General features: G+C 45.0%; 1 protein-coding gene across 5 annotated transcripts in view; it reads right to left on the minus strand.

The window, feature by feature from the left end:
• Positions 1-15,602, minus strand: part of FBXL18 (F-box and leucine rich repeat protein 18) — a 131,134-nt gene that overhangs the window by 108,413 nt on the left and 7,119 nt on the right. For all 5 annotated transcript variants that reach the window (XM_044980671.1, XM_044980670.1, XM_044980667.1 and 2 more), the window contains one exon: positions 14,087-14,305. In XM_044980671.1, the coding sequence (XP_044836606.1) occupies positions 14,087-14,305 (219 nt within the window). The remainder of the gene's footprint in view (positions 1-14,086; positions 14,306-15,602) is intronic.

Consider the following 15,602-nt stretch of genomic DNA (forward strand, 5'->3'; position numbering starts at 1 on the left):
ACTTAAACTCTCACTAATAACTGCAGGTTTTACAAAATCAGGACTAAATTGTCTGGGATTTGCCCTAGGATTAGGCCTGGGATTATCACTGAAGGGTCAGTTGTATAGCATACTGAGGATAAACGTGGCAGTTAGAGAAAAAGGAAAGCTCTACCACTGCAGATACTTTATGAGTGTTAGAATAATACATTGGCAACAGTCTCATTTTTAATAAAAGCCACATAACAGCCTGTGACAGATACACACAGTTCCAGGTTTGAGTAAACCCAAAAGCAAATAGCCACATTTGCCACTAGAATTTTAGTTTACTACATTTTTTTTAAAATCTATTAGCCCTTTACCTCCACTCCTTTCTACACCAATCTTTTTAGCCCCAGCCCCTTCTGCTCCTAACTTTTTTGCCACTTCGTTCAGCAGACGTTGAGCGTCACAGACCTTTGGATAGAGAGCAGACTGATGTGACAACAGGAGAGACAGGAGCAGCAGGGTTGTAATTATGGAGCAGGAGAAAAAAAAAACAGAAGTTAAATCCATATGCAATATTTTTTAAATGAAAGCCGGCCCAGGTAGCAAGTATTGTGCATGACAGCAACTCAGAGAAGTCACAGAAGAACACGGGGGGGCCGGGACTACAGGGTAAGAGAAGACCATCAGAATGAGGACAGCTAAGTCTTTTAGTATTGATTGGCTCTGCCCAGCCAGCCAATGTCTACACTGCTGCTGTTAGAATAGTTATGCAACTATATTTAAACACATGGGTTGTTGCTAGCAGGGTTATAGCAATCTCCCTGAGCAGTGTGTCCAAAGTTTATTCCTTAACTGTTATAGGGTAGACTGGATCCATGTTAGAACAAACCCACTAAGGCCGAGCCTAGTTTGACATTCAGCCTGTGAATCATGTGTCTGAACTGTAGTAGTGTCCACTATAGACCAAGATTCTTGTCTACTCATGTGTCGGTACAATTCACACCCATCACACTAAAATACCCATCACACTAAAATAATTATCCACATCGTGGTATTACCGTAAGTTCAGGCGCTAGAATCCCACATGAAACTTCAGAGTACACCTCTACCTTGATGTAATGCAACCCGATATAACATGAATTCGGATAAAACACGGTAAAGCAGTGCTCGTGGGGGAGGGGGGGGGGGCTGCGCACTCCGGTGGATCAAAGCAAGTTCGATATAACGCGGTTTCACCTATAACGCGGCAAGATTTTTTGGCTCCCGAGGACAGTGTTATATCGAGGTAGAGGTCTAATCATTGCTGATTAAAGATTAATGCTGGCAGACATATCGTGCTGCAGTTCGATCCACGAGAGGCTCGCATTTCTCTCTGGGTGATGGATCTAAGGAGCACCTCCCGCAAACATATTTGTGCTTCCTTCCATGCCAACCCTTATGCACAGAAACGTCTCCCGAAACAGATCCATAAACCTGTCACTCTTGCCTCCAATTCCCATCTCAGGACCTATTTCTGCAGCAATGCTTGCAAGAAATTAGCCAGCAAATAATGGCTAGGCCAAAGGCCATTGGATAAAGTTGGTATTTATATGATTTCAACACTAGAATGTAGCAAACATATTGGATATTCTCCCCTCCCCTGCCCCCAGCTCTTCATACGTTACTCATTTAAGGCCTACAATCCTGCTGAACCACGTTAATAATCCCCATCCCGAGTGTACTAGGGCTCAGTGCAGGGGTCCACCCACCCACGCAGATCTCTTTTTAGGACTGGTGCCTTAGGTTGTAAGCTCTTCATGGCAAAGAAAACTATCTCCTATTTCCGTGTTTGCACGGCATCCTGCATAGCAAAACCCCAATCTTAGTCGAGGTCTCTGGATGCTACTGTAACACCACACAAACGACAAACAGAATTTATACATACTTTAAAAAGTGGGACTCTAACCAAGTGTACACATAATTTGCCTCAGAGTACTGGAAAAACACACATTAAATATGCCTTCCAAGAAGGTGGAATTATGTAAATATTTTTGAAGAGCTTTGAACATGATCTGCAGCAAAAAAAAAAAGCCAAAATATGCGTTTGAATTTTGTGATTTGTTTTTTTTTTTTAACTGAAAACTGTATGTTGCTCTCAAACTTGTAAATTGCATACCACAGCAAGTTTATGCCTGCAAATTCTTTCCATGTCCGATTTGCGCAACTGAAAATGAAAATGAAACGCACATGGTTTACCATTATTCTCAGCTGTGTGTGCGTGCAAAGCTGCTGCTTTAGCTCCACATTTCAAAACAAATTTTAACGAGCTGCTGTCATAATGCTAAAATGGGATTAGCATTTCCCAAAAGCAGACTTCTCTGCAGATGCTGTGTGCATGTTCCTTCCGTCCTCTGCCGGCAGGCAATTCCATTCTTCATACACCTGGCCAGGTGGGCTAGATTAAGTGAACAGCACTTAGTACTAGCACTAAAAGACCCCAGGCATGGGGTGGAGATGGGGAGAAGGGGAAGACATTGAGTTAACGAGTTGCAGCATAGCTGCTGTAATCTTCTTGAAGATTCTTCCCTCATACCACACCTGGATGGATTTCAAACTGGATCTACCTCTGAAAGTCTATGGTGTGTTTAGTGAAAACCTGTCGGATGGAGGGGGGATGTGGAGCCGGGGAGACAAAGGAGTTGCAGCTCCAGACTTGAATCCCTGTTCTAGTCCAAGGAAAACAAGGCAACAATTGTGACTGTTGCTTGCTTTCTCCTACAAATCAATCTCCAAACTAGACTCCTCATGATTAATTACACGGAAGTAAGTTTTCTATGCAATTGACTAGCTGGCTCGTCAGTATTTATCGGGGGGGGGGGGGATCTCTGGGATAACAAAGAAAAGGACAAGCTTTCCATAGCAGCCTCTGATCCAGTATACTTAGCCTCAAACCAACAAGACCCCAGTGGCTCTTTATGCAAAAGCAGCTTTCTGAAGAGTATGTATTTGGATGTGCAATTGGCTATAGTCATCCTTGGAGCTCGAAAATGGACACATGGATTGTGATGCAGGGCACACTTAAAATTCATTCTGGCATTAGCAAAAGCAAGACCTTGCCTTCCTATCCTGTCCTTTAATTACACTTAATGTATTGCACAAGGCTGTTAGCCAAAAAGGGTTAATGGAGCTTTGTTGCCTGCCCCAAAATTATGTCAGAGCGAGTGCAGACTGGGCACAGCACGAGTATTTTCAAAGGAACAGTCTGGTAAATAACCTACACTACAATCTCAATTATTTCCAACTGGCACGGCAGGATCCAATATGTAGGTCATGGGCAAAGTCAAAAAGGAAGGAAAAGTTGAAAGCAAATCTGTACTTCAATCAGATTTCCTTGATTTTTTCCAGGACAAAAGAGTCACTAGACTGAATTCATTATCTCATGGCAAACACCCATATATGTGCTGTCAGATGTACTTTTAAAGTGGAAACAGAATGAGCCCCTTAAACTCCACCTACTAAAGTTGCATAGAAAGGGTAGCTGAGAACAAGCAAAGTTTAGCGAAGATTATGCAACACTAGGGCACAGATTATTAATACTGCAATTTAGTTATTTGCATTGCAGTAGCTCCCAGAGACTGTCATTCGGAAAAAGGCCCCAGTGTGGTAGGCACTGTACCAACTTATTTTCTCTCCGTTATAAGGAGGGGCTTTGAAGGGACTTGGTGACATCCTGCATTGAAATAAATCTCCCCCATCCCTGCTCCCGCAGAGACCTCCACAGGAATATAACAAAGGTTCTGTATGTTACGCATCTTCTGAATTTGGCACATCATTTCACACATGCCAGTAAGTAGGTGTAAGGGCAGCTAAGCTGGTATAACTTACACACCTCTCCTCCATCCCCTCGTTGTGTAGTAGGAAAAGCAACTAGAGGAGGACGACTCCAGCTCCTCTGCTAGAAGATTAAGGCAGGATCCATGAATCCACAAATTCAGGACCTGGGCTAGGAGGGTCACAAAGACACCAAATGTAGATCCACAGGAGAGAGGTGGGAAGAGGATACCATCTAGGAGTTTTGGGACCCTACATGGAGAATAGGGAGGAAGAAATACTGGTAGGCAGCCACGAGTGCCATGATTTGGGGGGGAGCAGGGTACCCTTTGGTTGAACTGGATCTGGTCTCCATTTAGAATTAATCCACTATTCCAGTGATTCTCAAACTTTTGTACTGGTGACCCTTTTCACATAGCAAGCCCCTGAGTGCGACCCCCCCCCATCAATTAAAAATGCTTTTTTATATATTTAACACCATTATAAATGCTGGAGGCAAAGTGGGCTTTGGGGTGGAGGCTGACAGCTTGCAACCTCCCATGTAAGAACCTTGCAACCCCCTGAGGGGTCCCAACCCCCAGTTTGAGAACCTCTGCACTAGTCTTCCAATCCTACCATGCTCCAGCTTACCTCCTGCCAGCATCTCAGTGTGTAAATTATACAATCTTAGACTCCTTAACACCCACTTACCATTTTGTAACAGCACTTACACATCACTTCCAACTTTGGAGCATTACTTCAGAAAGCAGCTAATTAACCAGGAAAGGGGAATTCAGTACAACTCAAATTTTGCCCTAAATCTGGTCATATCAATTTCTTTCAGCCACGTGTGTGCATATGTGCACATTGTTTCGCCTTAAGCCAGAAACTCCAGCAGTTTTGTTTTCACTGGAAGAGACATTTGAGATTTAAATGTAGGGCTGAAGCCTACGCGCGATGCCAGGGCTTGAAATTCCCTTCCCATGGCAGAAGCTACAATGAGCACGTGAGCAGCAGGGCACACAGTTCACAGTGGATTAATTTAGTATAAAAAAGATTGTGAGCCAGAGTGGCAGACAGGTCATCTCAAGTGGCATGACCTATATGCATTTTTCTCCTCCTTCCAATCACACCATTAGGTTCTGCTGCTTGGGTCATTTCCAGCACATTACACTGGCACTAGGATATTTCAATTGTCATACCCTGTTATGACAATCTCCAAAACAAGCATGCACGCATGCGCACACACACCTCCCTACCCCAATAACTTCTATAGGGCTGATTTCCAGCTGTGCCAGAGCTCTGGCTCCCTGGAATGTGCTGGTATAATTATCCCCAAGGTGCCTTCTTTCACGAGGCAGAGAGCACCATTTACATCTACCTGTCCTTCACGGAGTCTCCCAAGAGGAGTACAAAGCTGGTTTGTAGCCACTGTAAAATGGGCCAATTCCCCTGTGCCATTCTTGCTGTGGACCCCTTTGGAATATCAATGATGAGCAGACTCCATCTCATAACCCCAGAGCAGGAGTTGCAGTCAAGAGCTTCACAGGAAAGCAAGATTCTTGGGTTCATTAAAATATCCTCAATTTGTTCATATTCAGCAAAACCAGCCACATTTACAGTACAGCTCTGTTTTGAAAGCGCTTTTTGGTAGCAGGGTCTCTTCATCCCCACATCTGCTATGACCGAGCTGTCCCCAATGGCATCCTAAGGAGTCCCATCATTTCCCTCATTTTAAAGCTCTTAATTACAGCCTCCAAACTCTGACCAATGGGTGTGGACAGGACTATTTGGAAGCCAGTCAAGTAATGACAAGCCAGATTATCCTGCTGATTGTCCCTAGGTTTCATTGACACAATATCATTTCTCAGCAGGGAAAGGATAGTGTTGTGGGTAGGAAATATGAACAGGGAGTGAGATCTGTCACACTCACTGTGAGTGTGTGGGCAAATTACTTCATCTCTCTGTGCCTCAGTTTCTCCATCTGTAAAATGGGGATGATACATCACTAACTCCATAACAATAGGGTGCTTTGAGATTTTGGGGGTACTGAAGAAGTAGAAGTTATGATGCCCACTGAGCTGCAGACCAAGCAGTCAGACATGAGAGGGCAGTTGGAGATTAAGAGACGAGACCCAAAGGAAAGATGCCAGAGCACCCAGCACAAGTCCTAGAGCAGCACTCTGCCAGAACAAGCTGAAACACATTGGGAAGTTTTTTCTTAACATCTTCTGCAGATTAAGCTATTATTGCAATAGCTGCTCAAGTAAGTGCATTTTCTACTTTGGAAACACATTGAAGCTACGTTTCTGTCCACACCCACGTTCATGTACGCAAAGAGGCACCAGGGCAGAGATTCCACTAGGACTGCAGAGCCAGGAGAAAGTAAGAGATCATGCTGTATAGGACACGGGGCTATATATCTATTTGAGGAGGACTGTGTCCAGATCATGCAATCCTCTAACACGTCCTCAACTGAGTACCCACCACAGCATGCATGCAAGTAATTAGGAGGAGTGGTGCAGTCTAACAACCGGAATGCAGCCAGAAAGGGGATAGATGGGTGGTCCCAAAAAGAAAATATTAAAATCCCATCAGGGATGCACCTATAAATCAGATCAGCTTGCCCATAGAGAGGTATCCGTAACTGGCCCATGTTGAAGCTAGGCAGTACTAATGATGGTTGCAACACCATGCCCAGAATACAGTCAAATCCCACCAAGCACTCCAATGGGTAAGGTAAGCGGACATGGATTCAGTTTATTATTAATTCAGTCTGAGACAGGATGATTCAGGGGCTTCTAAGAGCAGGAAACAAACAGATAATGAAAGCTGGAACAAGAGTCAAATGATTCACTATACCAGTCTAGCGATACATTAAGCCTTCTTGCAATCAGAGGCAGGGACCAAATCCACAATATGCTTAAGCTAGTGAAGTGGGTTTGGCAGCTAACGTGCCAACACTGGGTTCACAAAGAACAGCAGTGTACTAGGAGGTCGTTTTTCAAGGTCAGAAAGAAGTGGAGAGAAGAGAAGGCAAAGACTCTGCTTTAAATCTAGCATAAGCCATAGGCAGTAATACCCGCTCTTTGCAACGTCAAGGTAATCACAACATCAAGGTGGGCCGCGTAGAAGAGGATGGTGGAGAATTTTGCAGAATTCACAAAGATTAGTAATTTTGCACTAGCTTCTCACCCTCACAGGGTTTTTCCCCCTGAGCTTTAGCTCTGCAAGTCAGTAACACCCATAGGAGTCATGGAGTTTGAACCAAAATCTGAACTGAGCATCATGCGGAATAAGAATCCAGTGGGTCAAAAAAGTGCATTCGCTAGGAAGAGGTTGACCAATTGGAGGGACTTTCAGAGAAGAACAGCTACAATGATGAATGGGGTGGAGGGACTGACTTCTGAGGAAAGGGAGAATTAAATAGTCATAGCTAGACTAAATGACAACTAAGGAGAGTCAGGGGGTGGGGAATTGGATAAACATTTAAGGGTGTAACCATCACCATAGGAGAAAGTATTTAGGAGGATCCAAGAGTTTAGGGTTAGAAAAGGATGAAAGTGAGCAGAGGAAGACTTAGGCTAAATACTAGAAAAGTTTCCTAACAGGGACGTCTACTTAGACTGTGGAATAGCCACGCCAGGGAAGTGGTAGGAGTCCTATTGCCGAAGTCAATTCAAACTAGACACAGCACTCCATTTACAATGCTGGGAAGAACCCTACACTGGCAGGGGGCTGGAAAAGATGACTTGGTACTTCTTTTCCTCCTCTCTCCCCAGTCTCCAGTTCCAAGGATTCTGCTGGGAACAGTGGTGGCTAGAGGAATAGAACTGTGGAGTCAGTCACTTTGCAGCACTGGTGTAATACTAAACACACCATTTTAAAGGCACAAAGCACTGCATAAACAACCTTCAACAGCCCTATGGAGACAGGTAACCAATACAGATGGGAAACCAGAGGCAGACTTGTCCAAGGCCATACAGCAAGACAGTTATATGGCCAGGACTGGAAAACAGGAGTGTCTGGCTCCCAACCCTGCATCAGTCCCCTGGATCACCTTGTAACTAACGCTGCTAGAGTAGCTGGCCACTCCCTTGCTAGCCAGCAGACTTCAATAGTAGCAGCAAGTATAGGGTACTATAATCATGCATTCTCGAGATAAATAACTGTACCAAGCAGTGCAATCACCACCCTTCATCACATACCTCCTCAAAACACTGCAGTTAGTTTGAAACCACAAGCTGTCCAACTCTGATCTGACATCTCAGTCTTAACTGTGATCCCATTACTATAAATATCATAACTCCAATGTTATGTTATATTCCAAAAATCCTCACTGATAAAGGCCTTCTTATCGCTGAGCTATAGTTGCATTTCCATTCTATTTCTATGGTGTCCTGTCAGGGACTTTTCAGAGATTTCTACTATTTACTATTGAAGTGTGGCTAAAAATTGCTGCAGTGATAGGTGCTATAGGTCTAATATTCTAAAGACTGAGTATTACCAGTTGCAAATGATTAAAAATAAACTGGGAAGGGGAAAAAAAAGTCCCTGGAGCCAGTAAGACATTTGCCAAACATTTAATACCACACCTCTTTCTGCAGTCCATTTTTTTGCTGGTAAACTCTGCAGGAAAAGGAACTTCTCTTCAGCATTTGTGAAGTACCGTGCCCGCTAATGGTGCCACGTAGAAGTACTATGCAAAAGTGATTTGAATTCCATCCTTTTCTGCAAGATTTCTGGGGTGAAGAAATACATGGCCCGCAACACACAAGTCAACATTGGTGGTAGATCTACTATATACCACAGCTCTATCTAGTGGAGATTTATGAGAACTACAGTTCAGAAATCCACTCTGGGAAAGCAGCTTGGAGAAAGTAATGCCCTAACGCTATAGAAGTGTCTGGCTGGAACAGATTTGATACATTGGCTACGTACAACTATTTTTTAAATCTACAGCAAGAGTTGGTAAAACAAATCCCAGAAGAAAGCATTTAATTTTGCCTCCTGAGGAAACTTTCTTGCTCAACAGAATTGGTCAGACTGGAATCTAAAACCACCATGCTCCATATTCATGAAACATAATATTTACAGTACGGTTCTAGAGTTAACACGTGGAGCAGTGTTAATAGAACGCCCACTTAAGTAAATTTAACGCCCATCTGGACTGAAATATTTCAGAAGTGTATTCTGGTAGTGGTAATGTGCAAATCTAAAAAGGAACCAGCAGTATTCTCATTTGCTCCATTTTTACCTAGGTACTCAGATGGTCCTCATCACCAAAGAATCTGGGCCCCATCACAATCTTTTTATATATTTATTCTCACAACTTTCCATGAGGTAAGGCAAAGCCACTATCCCAGTTTCACAGATGGGGAACAGAGACACAGAGATACTAAGTGATTTATCCAAGGACACATCGGAAGTCTGTGGCAGCACAGGGAACTGAATTTGGGTTTCCCAAGTCCCAGATTAATGCTCTAATTCCTTCCTTTCCTAAGAGGGACTCGTGTGTGCTTGGACAACATGAAAAGTGAATGACAGAACACCCTCCCACCCCCATCCCAAATGCCAAGAAACATATTTGCTTACAGTGAAGTAATTAGTCTCCTCTGCAGTTCAGAGGGGAATATGGCCTTGTCATCCTGTTCGCTGAACTATCAGGGGAGGGCTCCATATCAGTTCTACAATCTCTACTGTGTGCCAGTGCAGTGGACACAAAATTATATCAGAGGCATCTGGAGGAAAAGGTGATCACCACAGCCAACACATGTATAGCAAACAGGCGAGGGAAGCTAGAACCAAATACCACAAACATACCAACGTTTAAAAGCTCACAAATATGCATCTACATTAGAGACTGAAATAAACTACACGCACAGAGACCATTAATACTCAGCTACCAACTGGGACAACTATATTTCTGAAGCTGGCTCCAAGCCAACATTTACACAAAGCCTTCCAGTTATAAAGTTGTCAAGAGTCAGGACGCAATATATTCCACAGCCATGCAAGGCACCCCCTACCACAGAGCTGTGCTCCAAAATTGAAGTTTTTGTTTAAAATAAAAATGGTTTCTACCCCTTAAGATGGGAAGAAAACCTTGAAAACATGAAGCAAACGTAAACTGAGGCAGCAATCTCTTCTTGACTCTGTAGACAGCCTGACACACTAGCTCTGAGAGGTGCGAACTGCCCAAATCTTCTTATGACTGACAATAATTTAAGTTTCGACATTGTTAGCTATTTCACTGATCATTATAGCATAAGCATCCAATTACTGTAATACCTCTTACTTCTCAGTTAATGACAAAAAACCCAACTGCCAGGAAACCCAGCTTCACTCCTGCAACTTTTATGTTACAACTGTGCTGTTCATATGAACATCTCTAGCGCATCAAAGATGTTGGGACATAAAATAGAATTTAACACCAATGCATGCAGAGAGGGTACTGCACTGAGTTAAATGTGAAAATTCATTTGTTAAAAGCCTACGCTTAAGGCAACGAGATGATCCTGTTCGAGAACCCCCCGCCCACAGCACAGTGTGGCAGAATCCAGGAACCCTACCATAAAATGAATTCCATTAAAAGCTGGACCTATGCAGCTTCTTGCCTATAGTAGCCACAAGACTAAAAGGCTACAATTATCAACCTCTTCATCTCTATCCAACAGGAGCTAAACTTCTGGGCCTCCCACTAGTCAATCAGCGAGTTAGGCACAAATATGATCCCCATTTTACAGATGAGGAGAAAGTTTAAGAAAATTAACTGAGGACGTAAAGCAAGGCAATACCAAGCTGGTATTGGAACACCAGAGTTCCTGCCTCTGCTCCCCCGGTGGTCCATCTACCAGACAAGGATTCTCAAACGTTGGACATTCGAACAGTGTCTCCTAAACGTCAACCTTCCTCTTTATGATTATGGGCAACCTCCCTTCGTGCTGACAGTCAATCAACATCCCTGTGAAGGCTGCACCAATTACCTACATGGAAAATTAGTATTAGAAAAATAATGTACTTTCAGCTTCCTCTAATATAACTCAACAGCTGGAGAGAGAAACAGCACCATGTTACCAGTCCGCTCTCCCCGGATCACCAGCATGAGTCCCTTCATGGACCAGCGTTCAAATATCACGGCTCTAGCCCATGTTTCTGAACACTCCAAACTCTAAAGGCTCCAGCAAGAGCACCTCTGCATCTTTAATAGTCGCCCTTCAATTCTCCAAATCCCTTTAAAACAGGGGTGGGCTAACTACGGCTCACGGGCCGCATCTGGCCCATCAGAACTTTTAATCTGGCCCTTGAGCTCCCGCCAGGGAGCAGGGTCAGGTGGTTGCCCTGCTCTGGCGCTCCAGCCAGTAAGCAGGGTCGGGGGCTTTCCGCATGACTCCCAGAAGCAGCAGCATATCCCCCCTCCGGCTCTGATGCGTAGGGGCAACCAGAGGGCTCCGCAAGCTGCCCTTGCCCCCAAGCGCCGCCCCCCACAGCTCCCATTGGCCAGGAACTGGGGCCAATGGAAGCTGCAGGGGCAGCACCTGCAGGTGGGACAGCACACAGAGCCACCTGACCGCACCGCCGTGTAGAAGCCGGATGGGGGGGGGGATGCCACTGCTTCCAGGAGCTCCTTGAGGTAAGCACCGCCTACAGCCTGCACCTGAGCCCCCCCAACCCAGCCCCTTGCCCCAGCCCTGATCCCCCTCCCACCCTTCGAACCCCTCGATCCCAGCCTGTAGCACCCTCCTGCACCCCAAGCCCCTCATCCCCAGCCCCACCCGAGCCTGCAACCCCGGCTGGAGCCCTCAACATCCCCTGTGCCCCACCCCGATCCCCCTCCCGCCCTCCAAACTCCTCGGTCCCAGCCTGGAGAACCCTCCTGCACCCCAAATCCTTCATCCCCAGCCCCACCCCAGAGCCCGCTCCCCCAGCCAGAGCCCTCATCCCTATCCCCCTCGCACCCCAACCCCCAATTTCATGAGCATTCATGGCCCACCATACAATGTCTATACCAAGATGTGGCCCTCAGGCCAAAAGGTTTGGCCACCCCTGCTTTAAAATGACAATTAATCTCACTTAAGGTACACCTCCCCATTCAAAACTAGCCATCCTCCAGAATCCAAACCAAATCATCTAGTCCCTAGCAGTGCCAGAGAAAGTCCTGATGTACTCCCACGTGGCTCAGAGGGAGGGACGAAAACAAAAACGTTCAGCTTTGAGATTCCCCACCCCGTCCCCACACACACTAGCCCTTCATGTTTTCTGGCCTTACACTGAGCCCATATAAATCATTTCCAAAGCAAAATCACTATTTTCTTACTCTGGAATAAAGATATTTGAATCTCATATTTGCTGGGTGTTTTCTGTAGTATTGGATTGCTGGATTTGGGGGTACAATACCAGCATACTAAAGAGCCACACTGTGCAAACTACAATTCTCCCCCGAAGCCCTCGCAATGAACTAGCTAGCAAAAATAATCTCTTCTCAATTTTACTGCGTATCTTTTTACCCTCACAGTTGCAGATAAACCACAGTCAGGAGAGTCAATTATTGACCCCATTTGAAGGTATATTTGTACAAGGACTAAAATGGTAACGCTGGAAAAGTCACATGGTTAAAGACTCGCTGATGTGGCATGGAAGCTTTCGTGTTCTGCTTACACATCCATTTTCTGTATTTCTTTCCTTGTATTTTATTACTAGAGACAGTTGCACGAGAACAGGATCTTTGTTGCTTAGGAGAGCATCTGCTCCTGCTGCTTATCCTCTTCCTGAAGTCATAATCTTACGTGACATCAAAATCGTTTCCAGAGCCACCAATTACAGTGTCAGAGGATTATGACTTCAGGTGGGAATTAACAGCAGGAGCAGATGCTCTCTTTAAAAAAACCCCAAAGATCCTGTTTTCATACAAACATCCCTATTAATAAAACACAAGGGAAGGATAATAATATGACAGGCAGAATTGTTTCTAAATATAAGACAGTTTTCAGCATTTTCCATGAGGCATCAGCTGCTCTTTGGAAAATTACTGGGGGTTAAAATATAAAGAGACACAGAATTTACAAGAGTGATATGTAGCACAGAAAAGAGGAGGAGAAGGAGATCTGCAATATGGGTGAGGAATAGCATAGCTCTGCATAATAAAACGATATTAAAATTCTGGCCAGCACTGCAATGACATCTCGAACAGGCATGTAGAAGGAGAAAAGCGGACAGGGGATTTTTGGATCTTTCTAAAGATCCCCATGGCACACAAATGAATTTGATAAAGAAATGCTTTTACGGAGATGACAGCCCAGTAAAACAAAAAATGGTTGACACATCACAGGGACTTTATTTACTCAGATGTTGGTATGTTTTCCAATAGCTACTATCCCAAAGGAACAAGCATGCTCCTAGAGGCAGTAATAAGCAGCCTTGTACATAGTTTGCTAGGTAGATAATACAGTCATAGCCTCTGCTGGATTTAATCCTAGAAAACAAGCCTGAAGCTGGGGAAGGGCTGGGGTAGAACTACCATCTAGGATGCAATAATAATAATACTGCCATTTGATTTGAAATTTTTATTAAAATGTAATAGAGGAAAGCCACAGTAGGTGACTAAGAAAACACACCAAATGCCTTAAGAAAAGGAAAAAAAAATAGTGTGACGCCTCTGTTGAATGGGAACTACTTTGTGAGATGGCTGCCACCATGCCAAGTGTAATTAAAAGCTTTATTTTCAAAAGGAGTTCACGGTTCATACACAAACGCTTCCCACCATGTGAGCTTCAAAACACTGCAAGGGGCTAGACAAGACTGCTTTAAGAACTGCCAAACATGCAAGGGCTCCACCAAAAAGAATCCCCCTTAGCCAATCAGAAGACTTTGAACTGCTCTCCTGGGGCTATCAGTAAGCGACAGTAACAAGGGATTAGTGGTCCGTGAATGAGCTGGAGTTACTTGTCAGGAAGGAGGAAAGGCTCAAAGTCGGGCATCTTCAGTACTTAAAATGCTGCCAGATGTTTTTTTGTTTACATGAAGTTGTCACTTGATTTATCATGTAACTGTATGATTGAAGCTTCAAATCAATCATGATGGGACAAGGGGATTAAAAAAAAACCTTCCAGAATACCTACAAGTAGCTCATTGACTGGCTCTTATTAAAATGAGAGGTCACCCTTTGCGCCAAGGAGTTAAATTTCACCTGTCAGCTTCTTAGCACGCTAAAAGGCCAGGAGAACACTACACAGTGCTCCCACACCTGGCCCATATAAACGCTGGAGGGAAAGGCAATGGGGGTAAATCCTGAACAGCCCAAGAATCCCACCTCAGCCCCTTTCTCACTCACCTCTGTAAAATGGTCTGCTGAAGAGTTTTGCAAACTGTGAGAGATTCTCCCATAAACATGTGGCACATGACGACCTCAAGGCAGTTGGCCATGAATGACATCACTGCATCAAACTGCAGAGTCCCACTCCGGGAGATGATACAAAGGCGCTGGAGAGCAGAACAATGACTCAGTGCCTGGAAGAACTGGGTGTTAGCATTGAAGTACGGCTGCTCTAGCCTGCAAGAAAAACACAAACAAGTCAGAGGATAAATTTTAAGTCTGCTGCTTTAAAACAAGTGGGGGATGCAGCATTCGTTTGGGGCTGTGACTGGTACAATGAGTGTCTCCAATTGAGCCATGTGTTGCTCCCACTTGAAAACAGCTGGTGGATTCAGAGCTCAGGAGTGGTCTAGCACTATCTAGATACACAGTACACATGATAGTCTCATGTCTGAGTGGGAGCACCATATTCCATTCTCAGCCCTCGTGCTTACAGAGTGCTACCCTTCAGCAATGAGCAGTTTACATGACATCAGCAAACAGAGACTAAGCCCTGGTCTACACACAGCCCCTGGTTCGAACTAGGGTACGCGAATTCAGCTACGTGAATAACGTAGCTGAATTCGAACTACCCTAGTTCGAATGACTTACCGTCCAGACGCCGCGGAAGCAAACTCCGCGGCTCCAAGGTCGACTCCGGCAACTCCTCCTGCCGCGGTGGAGTACCGGAGTCGACCGCGGCGCTTCCGGAGTTCGAACTATCGCGTCTAGATCAGACGCGATAGTTCGAACTCCGAGAAGTCGAACTCGCCGCGTCGACCCGGCGGGTAAGTATAGACGTGGCCTAAGGCAGGCCCAGACTTGGCTACTTGGCATCTGGTCAGAAGGCTAGTAGCTGGCATGGACCATGGGGCCCTGCTGCTCCAGCAGACCAAATGCTGAGCGGGCTGGTCACATTGAGCTTGTTGCCTAGAGGGTGGTCAGACTCCAGGTAGAGTGAACCAAGTATGAAAAACTGATTCACAACGGACACTGATGGAGCCCTAGTGCTTTTGAGCCACCAGGCTGAACATCTTCAAGCCCTGATAGGTCAGCGGAGAGGAGATGGTGAAAGAGGGGGCGGGGGTGGGGGGTGCGCAGAGAAAAATCTGTCAGCACAAGATTCTGTGCAACCTCTCCGATATTTCACATGGGCTGAAGAGCTGGTCTGGATTTGATTTAGTAAAGGAATCTGACAGTCAGTCTGCAGCACATGGACCACTTCAGAAAGGAATGTGTCAATTTGAAAATTCACAGTGGAAAGTACTAAATACCTCCCCCTCCCTTACGGAAGTTTCTGGAAGCTATCAGCTTCCATGCTGTAACTTGCCGCCTAACCAGATTCCGCATGTCCAAATAACCATTTTACAGAAAGTATCTCCACTGCAAAAGGTCAGTGTCACCAGGAAGATATGGTAACTCAGTCCAGGTTTGCCAGAAGGATCTCCAAACTGGTATGAGACTCAGTTATTGAGTCAGCAGAGCCAGGAGCTTG

This window comes from Mauremys mutica, chromosome 11 (assembly GCF_020497125.1).
Source record: "Mauremys mutica isolate MM-2020 ecotype Southern chromosome 11, ASM2049712v1, whole genome shotgun sequence".
In the NCBI taxonomy this organism is placed as follows: domain Eukaryota; kingdom Metazoa; phylum Chordata; order Testudines; family Geoemydidae; genus Mauremys; species Mauremys mutica.